This window comes from Urtica dioica, chromosome 8 (assembly GCF_054948205.1).
Source record: "Urtica dioica subsp. dioica isolate 48M chromosome 8, U.dioica_male_clone48M_v1_H2, whole genome shotgun sequence".
NCBI classification, from domain to species: Eukaryota; Viridiplantae; Streptophyta; class Magnoliopsida; order Rosales; family Urticaceae; genus Urtica; species Urtica dioica.
The window spans coordinates 30,151,893-30,167,339 of NC_142763.1; the positions used below are offsets into that span (position 1 = coordinate 30,151,893).

At 41.1% G+C, this 15,447-nt stretch overlaps 4 protein-coding genes across 4 annotated transcripts; 1 reads left to right on the forward strand and 3 right to left on the reverse strand.

The window, feature by feature from the left end:
* The first annotated feature begins 201 nt into the window (after positions 1-201).
* LOC149389089 (vacuolar-sorting receptor 1-like) lies at positions 202-5,332 on the forward strand. The gene is made up of 12 exons (XM_089621963.1): positions 202-700; positions 1,689-2,381; positions 2,469-2,557; positions 2,650-2,719; positions 2,815-2,898; positions 3,044-3,120; positions 3,224-3,305; positions 3,384-3,466; positions 3,563-3,629; positions 3,975-4,103; positions 4,494-4,603; positions 4,794-5,332. The coding sequence occupies exons 1-12, from the start codon at positions 391-393 to the stop codon at positions 4,890-4,892; spliced, it is 1,893 nt and encodes a 630-aa protein (XP_089478089.1). The 5' UTR covers positions 202-390; the 3' UTR covers positions 4,893-5,332.
* A 2,376-nt stretch (positions 5,333-7,708) lies between these two features.
* LOC149389090 (uncharacterized) lies at positions 7,709-8,751 on the reverse strand. Its single transcript, XM_089622556.1, has 3 exons — positions 8,475-8,751; positions 8,110-8,387; positions 7,709-7,987 (listed from the first exon to the last, which is right to left on the reverse strand). Exons 1-3 carry the CDS (start codon positions 8,749-8,751, stop codon positions 7,709-7,711), a joined length of 834 nt encoding a protein of 277 aa, XP_089478682.1.
* A 157-nt stretch (positions 8,752-8,908) lies between these two features.
* Positions 8,909-9,880, reverse strand: LOC149389091 (uncharacterized). Its single transcript, XM_089622557.1, has 2 exons — positions 9,395-9,880; positions 8,909-9,346 (listed from the first exon to the last, which is right to left on the reverse strand). Exons 1-2 carry the CDS (start codon positions 9,878-9,880, stop codon positions 8,909-8,911), a joined length of 924 nt encoding a protein of 307 aa, XP_089478683.1.
* A 2,571-nt stretch (positions 9,881-12,451) lies between these two features.
* On the reverse strand, positions 12,452-14,755 carry LOC149389092 (transcription factor bHLH84-like). The gene is made up of 5 exons (XM_089622558.1): positions 14,239-14,755; positions 13,834-14,108; positions 13,102-13,167; positions 12,931-12,996; positions 12,452-12,785 (listed from the first exon to the last, which is right to left on the reverse strand). The coding sequence occupies exons 1-5, from the start codon at positions 14,753-14,755 to the stop codon at positions 12,681-12,683; spliced, it is 1,029 nt and encodes a 342-aa protein (XP_089478684.1). The 3' UTR covers positions 12,452-12,680.
* Between the last annotated feature and the right edge of the window lie 692 nt (positions 14,756-15,447).

Sequence of the window (15,447 nt, forward strand, 5' to 3'; positions counted from 1 at the left end):
ACGTCGATATTGAAAGGATTTTCTATTTTTATATTATATAAAACAATATTGTTGCCATAATAATTTTCCATTTTTCAGATATGATTTTTTTTAATTTTTTAATTTTTGATAAATGATTTTTGTTTTTCTTTCCATTTTCATTTCTCTGGTTTGTTTTAACTTTTAACTTATTTCTCAAGTACTTGGACTAAATTTAATAAATAAAAATTGAATAAATCTATCTCTCGTCTTCGTCTTCGTCTTAACTCTTCATAGATAGATTGTTTACTTCCACTGAGAAACAATCAATTTCCTCTTTCTTCTTTATCCTCTTCTTCTCTGAAATCCGATTCAGTCGAATTGCAGAGAAGACCATTTCTCAACCTCTCTCTAACACTGAGAGCTCCGTCGATGGAAGTTCGGGGGTGGTCGATCTCCTCCGCGGCGGTGCTGGTGGTCGTCGCGGCGGTTCTGGCGTCGACGGAGGCGAGGTTCGTGGTGGAGAAGAACAACCTGAGAGTGACGTCACCGGACAAGATTAGAGGGCCTCACGACAGCGCGATCGGAAACTTCGGAATCCCGCAGTACGGAGGGAGTATGGCGGGGAACGTGGTGTACCCTAAAGACAATCAGAAGGGATGCAAGGAGTTCTCCGATTCCGGGATCTCCTTCCAGTCTCGCGCCGGAGCTCTTCCCACTTTCGTCTTGCTCGATCGCGGAGGTCAATTTCTATTTTCTTTCTCGTTGAGATTCGAGTCGGTTTGTTTGCGTCGCGTGGATTGCTGGTTTTGATTCAGTGTTTGCTTTCGGGGTCTGGTTAGCGTTTCATTGAGTGTGTTTATTGCTGTCGATAGCTTCTGATTGTGTGCTTTGAGATTTGGGGTTTTTTTTTTTTTTTTTTTTTTCGTCGTAGTTAACTTAGTATTTATTTATTTAGTTATGGTGTGTTGATCTAATTTTACGGTTTGGTACTCCATTTTTTCTGTCGTTGCTGTGCGGTTAAAGGTTGGAACTACACTTGAAGCATACTTCAAGTTCTTGAGTTACTATAGTTGCCCGTTTTACATATCCCATTTCCTTTTCTACTACTCATTTCCTGGGCTCTTTTTGGTGGGGTTTAACCAAGTTAAGTATGGTTTAATTTGGCAGCTATGAGACGGAAAAGGAAATTTGAATCTAGTACCTTCTGATATCGTTTTAGGCATTGAGATTTTTATCACCTAGTAGATACATATCAGATGCGTTGGCTGGATTAATTTGCATGTTTTCCAGCTAGGATTTGTTAAGCTCCTTTGCCTTTTCACTGTTTTCTGTATGTGTGTGTGTGTGTTATATATATATATATATATTTTATTGTTAAAGGCATATCACTTACGGTTGAAGTTTCTGTTTGTGAGTTTTTATGATTGATTCTATATCTTTCGAAACTTCCGACAAGATTTTAAATTTTCTGTTGTACCAAGTTATGATTTAATCCATTAAACTAGTATGCCTATATGTGCCCTCAGATGCCCAGATGACGCTTTCAAACTTCACATACCTTTAGCTCTAAATTCGAATAACCCAAATGATCTAACTTAGTTTTACTTCTGGAAAAGTTATTTAAAATGCTATTGTTGTCTTTAATGTCGATTTAGATTGTCCTTTGCATAACAATAATTTGAGACCGTGTACTAAACTGTTTCTTCGATTTTTCTGTTGCTCTCCAGATTGCTTCTTTGCCTTGAAGGTTTGGAACGCCCAGAAGGCCGGAGCATCTGCGGTTCTTGTCGCCGATGACATGGAAGAAGCTCTTATAACAATGGACTCTCCAGGAGAGGACGGTTCAAGCGCCAAGTACATCGAGAATATAACCATCCCGTCGGCACTCATTGAGAAGAGTTTCGGAGAAATACTAAAGAGGTCAATCAGTGCCGGGGATATGGTCAACGTGAATCTTGACTGGAGGGAAGCCGTGCCACACCCAGACGACCGCGTTGAGTACGAGCTGTGGACAAACAGCAACGACGAATGTGGGGTCAAATGCGATATGCTGATGGAATTCGTCAAGGATTTCAAGGGCGCGGCTCAGATCCTCGAGAAAGGTGGTTATACCCTATTCACTCCTCATTACATAACGTGGTATTGCCCTGAGGCTTTTACGCTGAGCAAACAGTGTAAGTCTCAGTGCATAAATCACGGGAGATACTGCGCCCCGGATCCCGAACAGGATTTCAGCTCGGGTTACGACGGAAAAGACGTGGTCGTCGAAAACCTGAGGCAACTTTGCGTTTTCAAAGTGGCCAATGAGACGAAAAAGCCTTGGGTCTGGTGGGACTATGTCACTGATTTCCAAATTAGATGTCCCATGAAGGAGAAAAAGTACAACAAGGACTGTGCTAATAGTGTCATCAAGTCTCTTGGTACATGATCCTTCATAGCGTTATCTATAAGTTTTTAAGTGTCACTTGATTGATTATTAATTTTTTTTTTAATTGTGATGTCCACAGGGCTTGATGCTAGAAGCATAGAGAAATGTATGGGAGACCCTAATGCAGACTCTGAACATCCTCTTCTTAAAGAAGAGCAAGATGCCCAAGTATTATTCAGTTTTTCGACTTCGAATGAACCTTTCTTTTTTCATTATACTGTGCTCTCCAGATTTAAAAATTATATATGCTCTTTGTGTAGGTTGGGAAAGGAACAAGAGGTGATGTGACCATATTGCCTACTCTTGTTGTGAATAATCGTCAATACCGAGGTTGGCAACTTCACATTCGGCGATCATATTGTCTTAGTGTTTCTGTTATGTTGAGAATCTGGTCTCATAGAGCATGTGTATGTACGTTCTTGCAGGAAAGTTGGAGAAAGGTGCTGTTTTGAAGGCCATCTGTTCTGGTTTTGAGGAAACAACTGAACCAGCTGTTTGTTTAAGTGGTGGTAGGTGTCTCAACTAAAAATGTTTGATAAAAATTTATCATCCAACTTTCTCTATTTATTTTCGCCCATTTTTTTGTATGCGCGCGACGACTTTTTTTGTTATCAACCAAAATCCTTATATTTTTGGTATTATAAATTTTGGCAGATGTGGAGACAAATGAGTGCTTGGAGAACAATGGTGGCTGCTGGAAAGATAAAGAAGCAAATATCACCGCTTGCAAGGTACATTTTATATATATATATATATATATATTGGTCATATCATGTGGGTATTTTCTTTTCGTTAATCTTTTTCTTTCATATGACTATTTATCATTTCATTCAGGATACATTCCGAGGGAGGGTATGTGAATGTCCCCTACTGGATGGCGTTCAGTTTAAAGGCGATGGTTATACCACATGTGAAGGTAAAAGTAAAAATGACTAGCCATTTTTGAACTTGTAATGGAAAGATAGATATATTGATGCTCGATTATATTTCTCAGCAAGTGGACCAGGGAGGTGCAAGATAAACAATGGTGGGTGTTGGCACGAGGCTCGGAATGGGCATGCTTATTCTGCTTGCACTGTATGTGATCTTTTCGTCTTTTTTTAATTCTAAAATTTAAATAAAATATCATCCAAGGGACTGTTTACCTCACTCTCTTCTTCATCTGCACAACAGGACAACGGGGAGGTAAAATGCACGTGTCCCCCTGGATTTAAAGGCGACGGTGTCAAAACTTGTACTGGTAAGCCCAAATATTCCGGAATGTGCATAACTGCATAATTTGATATATTAAAAAAACAAAAAATTGGCTACATAAGCCACCTAAACTATAGGAATTGTAAATTAGCCAACCTTTGGTAAATACTTTGTAAATAGCCAACTTGCATATGTGGTAGCCTATTAACTACCTAAAATATATGTTTGACTGTGTTAAATAAGTCTTTTATTAATCTGTTAATAAGTTTACTTGGCTATTTACAAGAAATTAACTAAAGGTGGGCTATATCTCAAACCCTTAAAAAAAAGGTAATAAAAGGGTCATAGAGAAATTACCCCCTGTAACATGGAGCTGTCGAATTTGATGCAGATATTGATGAATGCAAAGAGAGAAAGGCGTGTCAGTGCTCGTCATGCAACTGCAAAAATACTTGGGGAAGCTACGAGTGTACTTGCGGTGGGGATCTACTCTACATGAGGGACCACGACACCTGTATAAGTGAGTTTCCCTATCTTGACTCCGTAAGATAATATATACACGTATATATACATATACACGTATATAAGTGTGTGTGTGTGTGTGTGTGTATACATGTATGTGTATGTGTGTGTGGATACCTGCATGGTCTCACAGGTACAATCCCCCATAAACTTAAAAAATTTGGGGCCACTGGGATGGTCTCCTGGTTAAATTGTCTGGTCGTCATGGGCATTAGTCGGACGATGCCCGGATACCCACGGTTGTAAAAATAATATATATATATATATATATATATATATATAGAGAGAGAGAGAGAGAGAGAGAGAGAGAGAGAGAGAGAGAGAGAGAGAGAGAGAGAGGACCTGTGCAGTATTATATTTATTTTGATCTCATATCTGCGATTATCAGGTAAAACTTCTGGCGAGACACGATCTGCGTGGACTGCTATTTGGATCATTTTGATAGGCTTGGGCATGGCTGCTGGGGGAGCATACCTTGTGTACAAATACAGACTGAGGGTAATGTTTTTTAATTTTTATTTTATTTATTTTAGATACTGGAGAAGAAACAATAATAAGGGCATGGAGATATAAACAGTATTAGAGTGCTTAATCAACAATCTGAATCTACTAAGATTGCAATTAGTTATCAAAATGGAGGTGTTAGAAGCAAAATCGATGGTGACTTTGTTAACATTGGGTTTTGCAGTCGTATATGGACTCGGAAATCAGAGCTATAATGGCACAGTATATGCCTCTGGACAGCCAGTCGGAAGTCCCAAACCACGTCAGTGAGAACCACACATGAGGAAGAGAAAGAGAGAGGAGAGAGACAGGGTTGGAATTGTAAACATTCATGTGATCATCAACACCACGGTGTGTAACCTTGAAAAATACCTCCCCTTCCATCTAGTCACAGAATTTTGAGTTGTGATCTTATAGATGTCTGTGTAACATATGTTGGATAATAAATTAATGCCCATATTTGGAAATGTCCACTGCTTATTCAGGAACATAAGGGTAGTTTTAGATTGGCCATATGATACAACACGAGTTTTCAGCTCCATTGTGTAGCTTTTAGCCCCGCCCCTTAGTTCTAGTGCAGCGTTATCATTTTTCTTCCCTTTAGGATATGAAGTAACTTAATTTCATTGTTCAAAGAATAAGTCTTTCATTATTAATGTTTCTCGAGGTTCATGGTTTTTGCCATGTGAAGGTAATGTTCATTGCAGATTTAACATCAACTAACCAAGCGAGTATACAGAGCCATTGTATACATCTAGTCTAGAGTAGACCAGTTTCGGATGCCCAGCTCTAGCTATTTTGAAGCCTTCTTTTTCTTCTTACGTCCACTATGTATACCATTAGTTTGGAGGCCTAGAAAAATTGCATAACCTCCATTGGGTATGTGTTTTGTTTTGCGTTTATCTTTTATTTTTATTTTTGGGTCTGGTGCGTTTAGACCTCACTAAGAAATTTGTGTGAAATTGCCACTAGACTAAACTAGGAACCATAGATAGAGTTTTGTTATTAAAATATGACCGATTGTATAATAAATATGAACATCAGCTTAGACTTTTGGACCAACGACTAACTTTTTGACACTTTACTGCAGTACTGCTCGTTGAGCTGTGATTTTTTGACACTACATATTTTACTCCAATAAGTCCCTATAATTTTGGAGCAGAGTCAAGATATGGTGATGAAGAAAGGTTCAGTATTGACAGTTGTAGAGCCAAAATTTGAAGTCTGTCAAAATTTGATTAAAAAAAAATTCTAAATTTTATGTGGGTAAAGAATAAAATATATTTAATGAAAAGCATATAATTTTAGATTAAAAAATATATAAAAATTTGAGGTATTACTATTAATTTTCAAAAGTCGGGGGAGAAATATGTACCTTATTCCCCCAATCTCTTAGCTAGCTCCGCCCTTGGGTATGGACCTTGTGTGCGTAGCTCCGTGGGTGAAGATATGGTGGATCAACTGTTTAACATGTCTTTTTTTTTTTTTTTTTCTAAGTAATTGAAATAAATATTTAATTAAGGAAGATCAGTTATAATTTCATAGAAACTATATAAACTAAAAAGATGCAGGGAAGGTAATGTTTGAATTAAAGTATCGATGAGAGATAAATTAACGGTAGACAAATTAACCTGCTGATTCTTTTTTTTTTTTTTTTTTTAAAACAAACCAGAACTTCTTCATTAACTAGGCAAACCAGCCTCAATCAAAGAATTCAGCCAAGGCGGCCCATTACAAACCCATACTTCAAACGAGTCAAACTTTGACGAGAACTTAGCCAAATAATGGGCTGGGGTATTACATTCCCTCCGGATATGAGCAAACTTGCACCTCCTAAACAACTCTCTGAGGTGCCAAATCTCGTTCACCTGTGTCTTCTAGCTATTAATAAGCGTAATTACTTGTTGACAGTCGGACTGAATGATAACATCTCCATAGCCAAGTTGAGCCGCCAACCGGATCCCATGAAGGATTGCGCTCGCCTCTGCTTCCGAGGGTCGTACCATCTGTGGGATGGCTTTAATCGCTGAAGCCACCAGGCTGCCATCGCTACGTCTCAGCACCATACCCGTTCCACACCTCAACGTAGCCATGTCAAGAGCAGCGTCTACTGAGACCGCCACGACGTTCCCAGGCGGAGGAGGCCACTTCTTTGTCCCGGCTTTCTCCAGCCCCTGTCCTCGCTTCGATTTATTACAGTTGGCGAAGTCCGTCAGGTAACTAGCGCATCCCTCCACTAGCCTTGCTGCCGACCACCTCACACCCTTCATCACGACATCGTTCCTATTGTTCCACACCCGCCAGGATAGCATAAGGAACCACTCCAGCTCCTCTTTCTTCATGTCTCGAGCGAGTCTTGCTAGCCCTCCAGTGATGTCATTTGCTTCCCAAATCTGCATCCCTCTCTTTACCCCCGCGAGCTTCCATATTTTTTGGACATCCTTGCATTCCCACAATGCATGGAAACTCGTTTCTGCTTCCCGGCCACATCTTGGGCAGCGATTATTGCATACAACCTTTCTACGTTCTAGGTTGCTGTTCGTCGGGATCCAATTATGACACAGTTTCCAAACAAACAGTTTTACCTTAGGTGGGACATTTAGCTTCCATAAACCCTTCCACCAGCCAGCCTCAGCGCTTGTGTCCGAAGAACTTGCCTCCTCCTTCCAGTCTTGAGCTACCCAGTATCCACTCTTCACGCTGTACTCTCCGTCTTTCGTGTATTGCCACATTAGCCTATCTGCTGGGTTTAGGCTGCTGGTCGGTAGTGCGAGGATTAGTTCTGCGTCCCCCGGATCAAACATTGCACGGATCAGGGAGTAGTCCCACTCTCTATTCGGCCTTTTGATCTCCGCCACCTTCATGCCGGCTGGGAGTGGCGGCGGGTTGATGAGGCTGAAGGTTCTCGGTCTCGGGATCCACTTGTCGCCAATAATGTCCACACTCTCGCCATCCCCGATCAGCCATCTCGATCCCTTGAGTATCAATTCTCTTCCACATAAAATGCCTCTCCAAATCTGCGAGCTCATAGAGATTTCTTCAACATCGATGAAGTGGGAGTCCGGGAAATAGCTTAGCTTTAGAATTTTATTCACAAAACTATCTGGTTGTCGAATAATATTCCAAGCTTTCTTCGCCAATATTGCCTGATTGAAATCCTCCAGGTCTCAGAATCCCAAGCCCTCTTTCGCCTTGTGTTTGCACAACTTTCCCCAATGCTCCCCAGTGTATTCGTCTCTTCTCTTTCGTACTTCCCCACCAGAAAGCGTTCATCATCTTATGTAGCTGATCAATAAGCCCTTTTGGGAGCCGAAAGCAACTCATCGCATGACTCGGAATGGCTTGCACAATAGCCTTGAGGAGAATTGTTTTCCCCACCTGCGAAAACAAACCCCCCTTCCATCCCGTGATCTTATTCCAAACCTTCTCGAGCACGAACGAGAACAACTCTTTCCTGAGAAAGTTGGTAGACCGAGGTATTTATCAAGGTTATCCGTCACCTTAACTCCCAAAACATCAGCTATCCTCTGTTGTTCCATTTCCTCTATTTGTTGACCGAAACATATCACTGATTTATCAAAGTTCACCTTTTGTCTGGCCGCCTGCTCATAGAGCCCCAGACACCTTCTGACCGCCTCCATGTTGCTCTCATTCGCCTTAACAAAGAGCATGCTGTCATCTGCGAAAAGAAGGTGGGACACATGGATACCTGGGTTTCCAAATCTTATGCCTTCAATCTCCCCCAATTCCTCTGCCTTACTCAACAGACCGGAAAGGCCTTACGAGCAAAAGAGGAACAAAAAAGGTGACAATGGATCTCCTTGCCTGAGTCCCTGTTGCGGAGACACCGGTCCCACCAAATTGCCATTTAGATTAATGGAGAACCGAACCGTCTTTACGCACCGCATAATCTTTCCAACCCACCTCACGTCGAAGCCAAGCTTTAGCATCACCGCCTCCAAGTAGCACCGTTCAACCCAGTCATAGGCTTTTGCCATATCAAGTTTTAACGTTGCTGAGCCCCCATTCCCAAACCGATTCCGCTTAATGGTATGGATTCCTTTAAACCCAACTACTATGTTGTCACCAATCTGCCTGCCCTTTACAAACGCATTCTGGTTAGCTGAAATGGCGACCGACATGGCTATCTTCAACCGCTCAGAGAGGCAACGCGTAATAATTTTGTACATAACATTACATAGGCTTATTGGTCTAAATTCACGAATATTTCTTGGTCTAGAAACCTTCGGAATTAGCACAATAGTCGTCCTGTTAATGTCCCGCGGTTCCTGATCCGAGTTAAGGACCTTCAGGCATAACTGTGTTACCTCCTCCCCAACAATCCCCCAGAATTGCTGGTAAAATTTCACCGGAAAACTCTTCTCCTGGCGCTTTCAGTGGGTCCATGGTAAAGACCGCAGTTTTAATTTCGTCTTCAGTAAAAGGCTCCAGAAGTCTCTCATTAATATCCGCCGTAATTCTCCCCGGGATACAATTTGTAACCACAGCAATGGATTCCGGCGAAGGCTCGGCGGACGAGAAGATCTCAGAAAAATACCTCGTGACGATCCTGGATACGCACTTCACATCCGTCCTCCAACTCCCATCCTCTGCCTCTAAGCCACAGATTGTGTTCTTTTTTCTTCTTTGTGTTGCTTTCCTATAGAAGTACTTCGTATTCCTGTCGCCTTCTCGTAGCCAAAGAGCACGACTTCTCTGGCACCAGTACCTCTCCTCCTTCTCCAAAAGGGCATTCAGTTAATCTTCTTCTCTTTTTATGGTGACCGGAGCTTCAACCAGACTCTCCGTCAAGCCGTAAAGAACTAAGCGTTGCCTTTCCACTGCTGACCTTAGTTCCACTAGCTTCCCACGCCCCCATCTACTGAGATCTTTCCTGCATTTATTTAGTTTTTCACCCAGAGGTTGTTGCTCGCGCCCATTCGAGTTCCAAGCTTCTTCAATAATCTGTCTACACACCACTTCTTCGCACCACGAGTCTTCAAATCTAAAGTTCCCGCGTCTATTCCCCTTCTCATCAGACTTATTCCCTTCGGTATACAGGATCAAAGGTCTATGGTCCGACCCCCAACGTTGCAATTGTTTCACCTTCGCCTCCGGCCACCGATCCTCCCAACCCCCATTGGCTAAGACCCGGTCTAGCCTTACTCGAATCAAACCACACTTTATCTTCCTTTGCCACGTGAACGGAAACCCATCAAATCCCAGGTCCCGAAAGTCGCAGTCGTCGACGACTCTCTGAAAATCTTCCATTTGCCTACTAGCTCGCTCCTCCCCTCATTCTTTCTCATGGGCCTGGAGGATCTCATTAAAATCTCCTCCGCAGACCCATGGTTCCGAACTTGCTTGATTTAACCGCCTTAACAGCTCCCACGAGTGGTATCTCATGAACGCGTCCGGGTTCCCGTAGAATCCAACAAAACGCCAACTTCGACCATCCCCTTCTGTGATTCTCGCATCTATATGGCCCCGAGAAAAACCTGTCACTGTAATGTTGCAAGAATCCTTCCAGAGGAGAGCAAGTTCCCCACTCAACCCAACTCTATCCACCGCGAAACCATGACTAAAACCCAGGGACAACTTCATCCTGTCTACCTGAGACCTTAAGAGCTCAGTCTCAGAAAGAAAGACAAAGTCCACCGAGTACCTACGCACATGGGTGCGGAGAGCCCCCAACGTCCAAGGATTCCCAGCCCCTTAGACGTTCCAGATTATGCAAATCATTGCTCCCGACGACCTTCCTCCTGAAGGTTCGCCGATTTGACTTCACTGACGGCCATGTCATTATCCGATTGCACAGAAGACTCCATGGCGTGGGGGGACGGGGCCGAGTTACCTGTATTACTGGCCTCCACATTTGGCTCGACCACCAGAGTGGAGGTGGGATTACTAGCAGCTTCCCTATATTCCTCGGCAGACAGTCTTGCCCTCTTCTTCGTTGATAGGCTTCCGGCCTCTCTAAGTGTTTTAACCTCATTCTTCTTTGTTCCCTTTCTACCCTGGGAAGTGCGCGCAGAGGTTTTTCTTCTGTTGGCTTTTTTCTTTTCCTGCTTTCTGAACGCGTCCTTCAAAGTATGTGCTAAGTCTGATACAACACTATCTTCTGGGCCCGCATTTGGGTTGGACCGACTTAGCCCAAACGTGAATGTAGACTTAGCTTGGTTGGTCTTCTCTGCTTGAGGTCCTATCCCACAACTAAATTGGGCCTGGGATACTCTGGGCCCATCAGCCTTAGCATGATTAGCAGATACCTCATTATTACTTGTCTCCTCGCAACTTGGAAACTCCTTCACGGATTTCGAACCAATTGCTTTTTCCCTCCAAGGCGCCGACTCTTGAGTTACGTGCGGGTGATGAGTAGCATTGGGACCCGAACCGCCATGAATCCCTCTCGCGCTCCTCGAGGCCGTCGCTCTGTCTTCCAACTCTGCTCCGCCCTTGGCCGGCTTCACCACCACCGGGGATAGGAAACATCCCCCCTTCTTCATATCCGCTTTCAGCCATGTTCCAATGGCTTGTACCTCCTCCCCATCCTCTCTTCGGATCATAAGGACCGGATTCTGGCAAGCCTTCGCCTCGTGAGCCAACTCCCCACACCTGAAGCACACTGGTGGGAGTCTTTCATATTGAAATTCGACCCACGTCTTTTTACCTCCATATGGTACGAACCGTCCTAGGCATAGCTTACCATCAAGTGGGATAGAGACCTTGAATCTAAAGTAATTCTTGAACATCGCCTCCTTCGGATTATCCATCTTTACTTCCACAACGAGCCCTGCCGAACTCGCGACCTTCTTGGCATTGTGCATCGTCATCATCTCCGGGGGTAAACCGACTGCCCTCACCCAAAGGCTAATCTCATCCATACTGACAGCTTTCCATTCCCCTGAATGAGGCCAACACCTGACAATGATAAGGCCTTGGCCGTAGAACCATAGCTCCCTATGAGCCACTGCCAAACACTCTCCTTTATTCTTACACCACAGGTGAAAGAATACCCCTGTGTCATTGGTCTCTAGTAACTTAAGTCTCCATCCCTTAGACAAGTTCCACAGCCCCTCTAGGAGGGCCCCCAGAGCTTGCCTACGTAATGGTTTCTTAGTTACTAGTCTGCCGAGGAGTCCTTCATCCGCGAATGACGCCGCCGAGATCTCCTCCCTGTCCCAATCGTCATCATCGTCTTCCATCTCAAGTAAGCTGGTGCGTTTAGTGATCTCATCAAGACCACCGTCTTCGTCACTCATGGTAACGGCAGAAGTCTCACGAAGAGTCTTTTCTCTTAGGTCGAGAGCGTCTCACGAAGAGTCTTTACATGAATTAATTAACCTGCTGATTCTACTTCACCCTTTCTTCCTAATAAATATTAGAATAGGAGATCGAATAGATAAGTATAGAGAAACAATTTAAACATGATGGAACACAAATATATGATACGATCTAGAACATTCTTATAACACAGGTCCACGCGCCAGCGTGTGTGTGTATGTATGAATACATATATAAAATATATAATTACACACACACACACACACACATATATATATATATATATATATATTTATTGCTGTGAATGGTGTCATGGTCAAAAGGGAATGGAGCCTTATAAGTTGCCATGAACGCACGTTGAGCGAAGTCGGTACAAACGTGGAAGTTATTAAATTCATAATAATTCGGATTTAAAACACGAAGCAAAATAAATAAAATAAGCAGAATCAGCTACTATTGCTGGATAAATATTTATATAAATTTATATTTCTGTGTATGTATGCATGTATTTATATACGTAAGAATCATATTTTATTGCAACATGATAATAACAGGGTTTAATGTGATGTAAAAAAAAAGAAAAGAAAAAGAGAATACATGAATTGATACATCAATGCCGGATATTGCAAAAGACATTATTTCTCTCACCATTCAAAACTACGATCTGATCATATACTTAAAGAATTGATTTCCGACGGTACTTTTAACAGTGAAATTTATTCTCTTCTCAGTTTGAAAAATAAATAACACATAAAACAGAAATCAAAGCACCAATGTTCTTAATTATTTATGATTGTTTTGCCAAGCTAAGCTTCAACTGATGATCAAGTCCAAGATCTTTCCCGTTGTATGCAATTGGAGCGTACATCCACAGATCATCGGAGCTCAAGAGCTACAATAAAAAATCAAACAAGATTATTGATTAATTTTAGAAGTATATATGGTACGAAAGATAATGAGAATAAATTATCGGTCAAGATCAAATTTAAGTATGAAATGAAATGGGTTGTACTAATGCTCTTTCAAAATAATCATACCTTAATTTGGATCTGTAAGAACTTCACATACTGAACAGCTTCTTCAAGCATTGTGCTAATATCAACCTGAATCATGTTCCTTAGAAGTTAGTGATTTATTTAAACCATTTTCCGGATTTTTTTTTTTGGGTATGAAATAAATAACTCCCTTATATTTCACTAAATTATTACCTTTGTTCCATTTGGGACGATGTTCTGCAGAATCCTCAGCCTCTCATTAATTCTCTCCCTTCGTTTCTGCAAAACATAATTTCATGCAAAATAACGTAAGTCCATATGTTCTATCATACCGTAAGTCCAATATTGTTATTTATGAAAAAATAGAATATTATAAATGTATATTATTTTTAAATATGGGACACACGTATAGTTCAAAATATTATTTAACGGTTACAGAATATATAGCCAAGCTAAATTTGATGGCTATGTATAATTTAAGCTTCGTTGAATTAGTATAACAACATATTCATAGCCATAAATCAAATTAAGTTAGATAAATTTAGTGATTACTTTAATTAGTAGGTACGAAATTTAATTAAAAAACATTAATTTAGTTTAATATTTAAAATTTACAAAAAAGACAAAATTTTCTGTTAAATAACCATTTTTACACCGAGTAATAAAAGGACATTTTTAGTTTTTCGAAGCAAAATAAAGAAATAAAAATGACAAAAAATTAGGAAAATAGCCAACTTAAACATTTGACATTGCTAAATAACCAACGTTCGGTAAATCTTAGCTAAGTCATAATTGATGAGTACTATTTATTTGAGATTTACGTTCGTAAATATATGAAAGTGATTATTTACCTAAGATTTACCAAACGTTGGTTATTTAACAATGTAAAAAACGTTTAAGTCTATTTTCCTAATATAAAAATAATGATAAAAATTTATTACATACCCTAGCATAAAGGCTTTGAGGATCGGTGGCGGAGCCTCTCCTAGCTCGGCCTTTGCTATCGGATGGCCCAGTTGGACTCAGGCTCGGAGAGTCTCCACCGCTGAGATCTAGACCGCCATTGATGGACTCATCCGCGGAGCAGCACGCACCGCTCGAGCTCGGCCCATTATTTGCCCCGAACCCATTACCCAATTCTTCGTTCACATCGCTGCGCTCCGGAATACTCAAAACCAACTTCGGCTTCTTCTTTGACTTCACTTGCTTCTTACCAACTCCTTCAATCTGAACCAACAAAATGCCATCTTAATATTATATCTAAACTAAATAGACCATGCATCGTCTATTTTAATATTAAAACAATTAAAATATGTGTATATATAGATATAGTAGTAATAGTAGTAGTACTCACGTTGTCGGAGCTTCTAGGCCTTTTGCCACCTGAACTACCCTTTTTATGTTCATCCAAAGACGCCGAAGATGCGGATCTCTTGATGATTTTTGGCGCTACCAAGCCGTCCTCGCAATGGTCTCTTTGGAGGAGAAAAGAGTTGGGATTATTATTCGTGGTGGTTTTCGAATCCCCGACGAAGAAATCAATAGAGGCTGGCTGAGAGTTTTGGTCACTCATCTCGGTGCTACAGTTGTAAGTAGTTCTAGGGCTAGTAGTACTTCCTCTAGAGAAAGTTGTATACGTAATATTAGGGTTTGAGAGCTCTAGAGAGCAATAGCTGCTTGGAAAATAGGATGACGATGATGATGATGACTGATGAAGATCATGATGATCAGGCCAGAAGTTTTGCAATGTTGTTGCGCCGTTTGAAGAGATTTGGTTGCTGAGCAACAACGCCATGAAATCGGCTTCCTCCGCGGTGTAGACCCCACTCAGAGATGTCCACTCTCCCTCTGCTCCCAAAGTTTCCATTCTTGTACTATTTGATCTCTTTTCTTAACCTAGAGGAGGTTTGTTTTGTGTTTTTTTTTTTTTGGGGATAAAAAAAATGATCTAGAGAAGCTCAATTAAGGATAGTAATGGAGACTTGCAAAGAATGTGGGATTGGACGGGTATATATATGCATGCATAACACGGCATCATCAGCTTACAACTTGACAAGAATAAAATTGAGGATATTCTCAATTTGTTATTTAGTTGTAAGGTATAATAATTTAGTTCCACAATAGTATAAATACATAAATAAAACATAAAAACATTCCATGTAACCAAATTCAACATTCCCTTGAAGCTGAGAAGTACAGCTCAGAGGGCGGACCGGGTTGGAGCTACATGTTCTTATGATGCATTTAAAGAAGAAAAAAAAAACCTCTTATAATAAGGATTTTTAATTATGTATCTCTCGATGGACATATTTTCTAGGGTATTGTGTAAGATTTTTAAATGACGGTTAACGTCTATAAATGCAATCTTTAAATTCATCAATCTCGCATGTAAATATAATTATGGTCGTTGTACCTAATTTGATCTAGTGATAATCTCACATTATCTTTAAAGTGAGATCGTGAGTTTAAATTAGGGAGGGCAATTTCGTGTTTCTGTCATAACTGTTTCGCGCTTGTCGTGTTTGCATAGATAATTATTAGAACCAAACACTACCAATT

Excerpts from the sequence above, each read along its gene's own strand:
- LOC149389089 (XM_089621963.1), top strand. The coding sequence starts at position 391 with ATGGAAGTTCGGGGGTGGTCGATCTCCTCCGCGGCGGTGCTGGTGGTC. Across the intron at positions 701-1,688 it reads CGTCTTGCTCGATCGCGGAG|ATTGCTTCTTTGCCTTGAAG; the intron begins GTCAATTTCTAT and ends GTTGCTCTCCAG. Across the intron at positions 4,104-4,493 it reads GGACCACGACACCTGTATAA|GTAAAACTTCTGGCGAGACA; the intron begins GTGAGTTTCCCT and ends TGCGATTATCAG.
- LOC149389090 (XM_089622556.1), bottom strand. The coding sequence starts at position 8,751 with ATGTCGGTCGCCATTTCAGCTAACCAGAATGCGTTTGTAAAGGGCAGG. Across the intron at positions 8,388-8,474 it reads GTTCTCCATTAATCTAAATG|GCCTTTCCGGTCTGTTGAGT; the intron begins GCAATTTGGTGG and ends TTTGCTCGTAAG. Across the intron at positions 7,988-8,109 it reads CTGATGTTTTGGGAGTTAAG|GTGGGGAAAACAATTCTCCT; the intron begins GTGACGGATAAC and ends TTGTTTTCGCAG.
- LOC149389091 (XM_089622557.1), bottom strand. The coding sequence starts at position 9,880 with ATGGAAGATTTTCAGAGAGTCGTCGACGACTGCGACTTTCGGGACCTG. Across the intron at positions 9,347-9,394 it reads AGAGTCTGGTTGAAGCTCCG|GAGGAGAGGTACTGGTGCCA; the intron begins GTCACCATAAAA and ends CTTTTGGAGAAG.
- LOC149389092 (XM_089622558.1), bottom strand. The coding sequence starts at position 14,755 with ATGGAAACTTTGGGAGCAGAGGGAGAGTGGACATCTCTGAGTGGGGTC. Across the intron at positions 12,997-13,101 it reads TCGTCCCAAATGGAACAAAG|GTTGATATTAGCACAATGCT; the intron begins GTAATAATTTAG and ends AACATGATTCAG. Across the intron at positions 12,786-12,930 it reads TCTTACAGATCCAAATTAAG|CTCTTGAGCTCCGATGATCT; the intron begins GTATGATTATTT and ends TTTTTATTGTAG.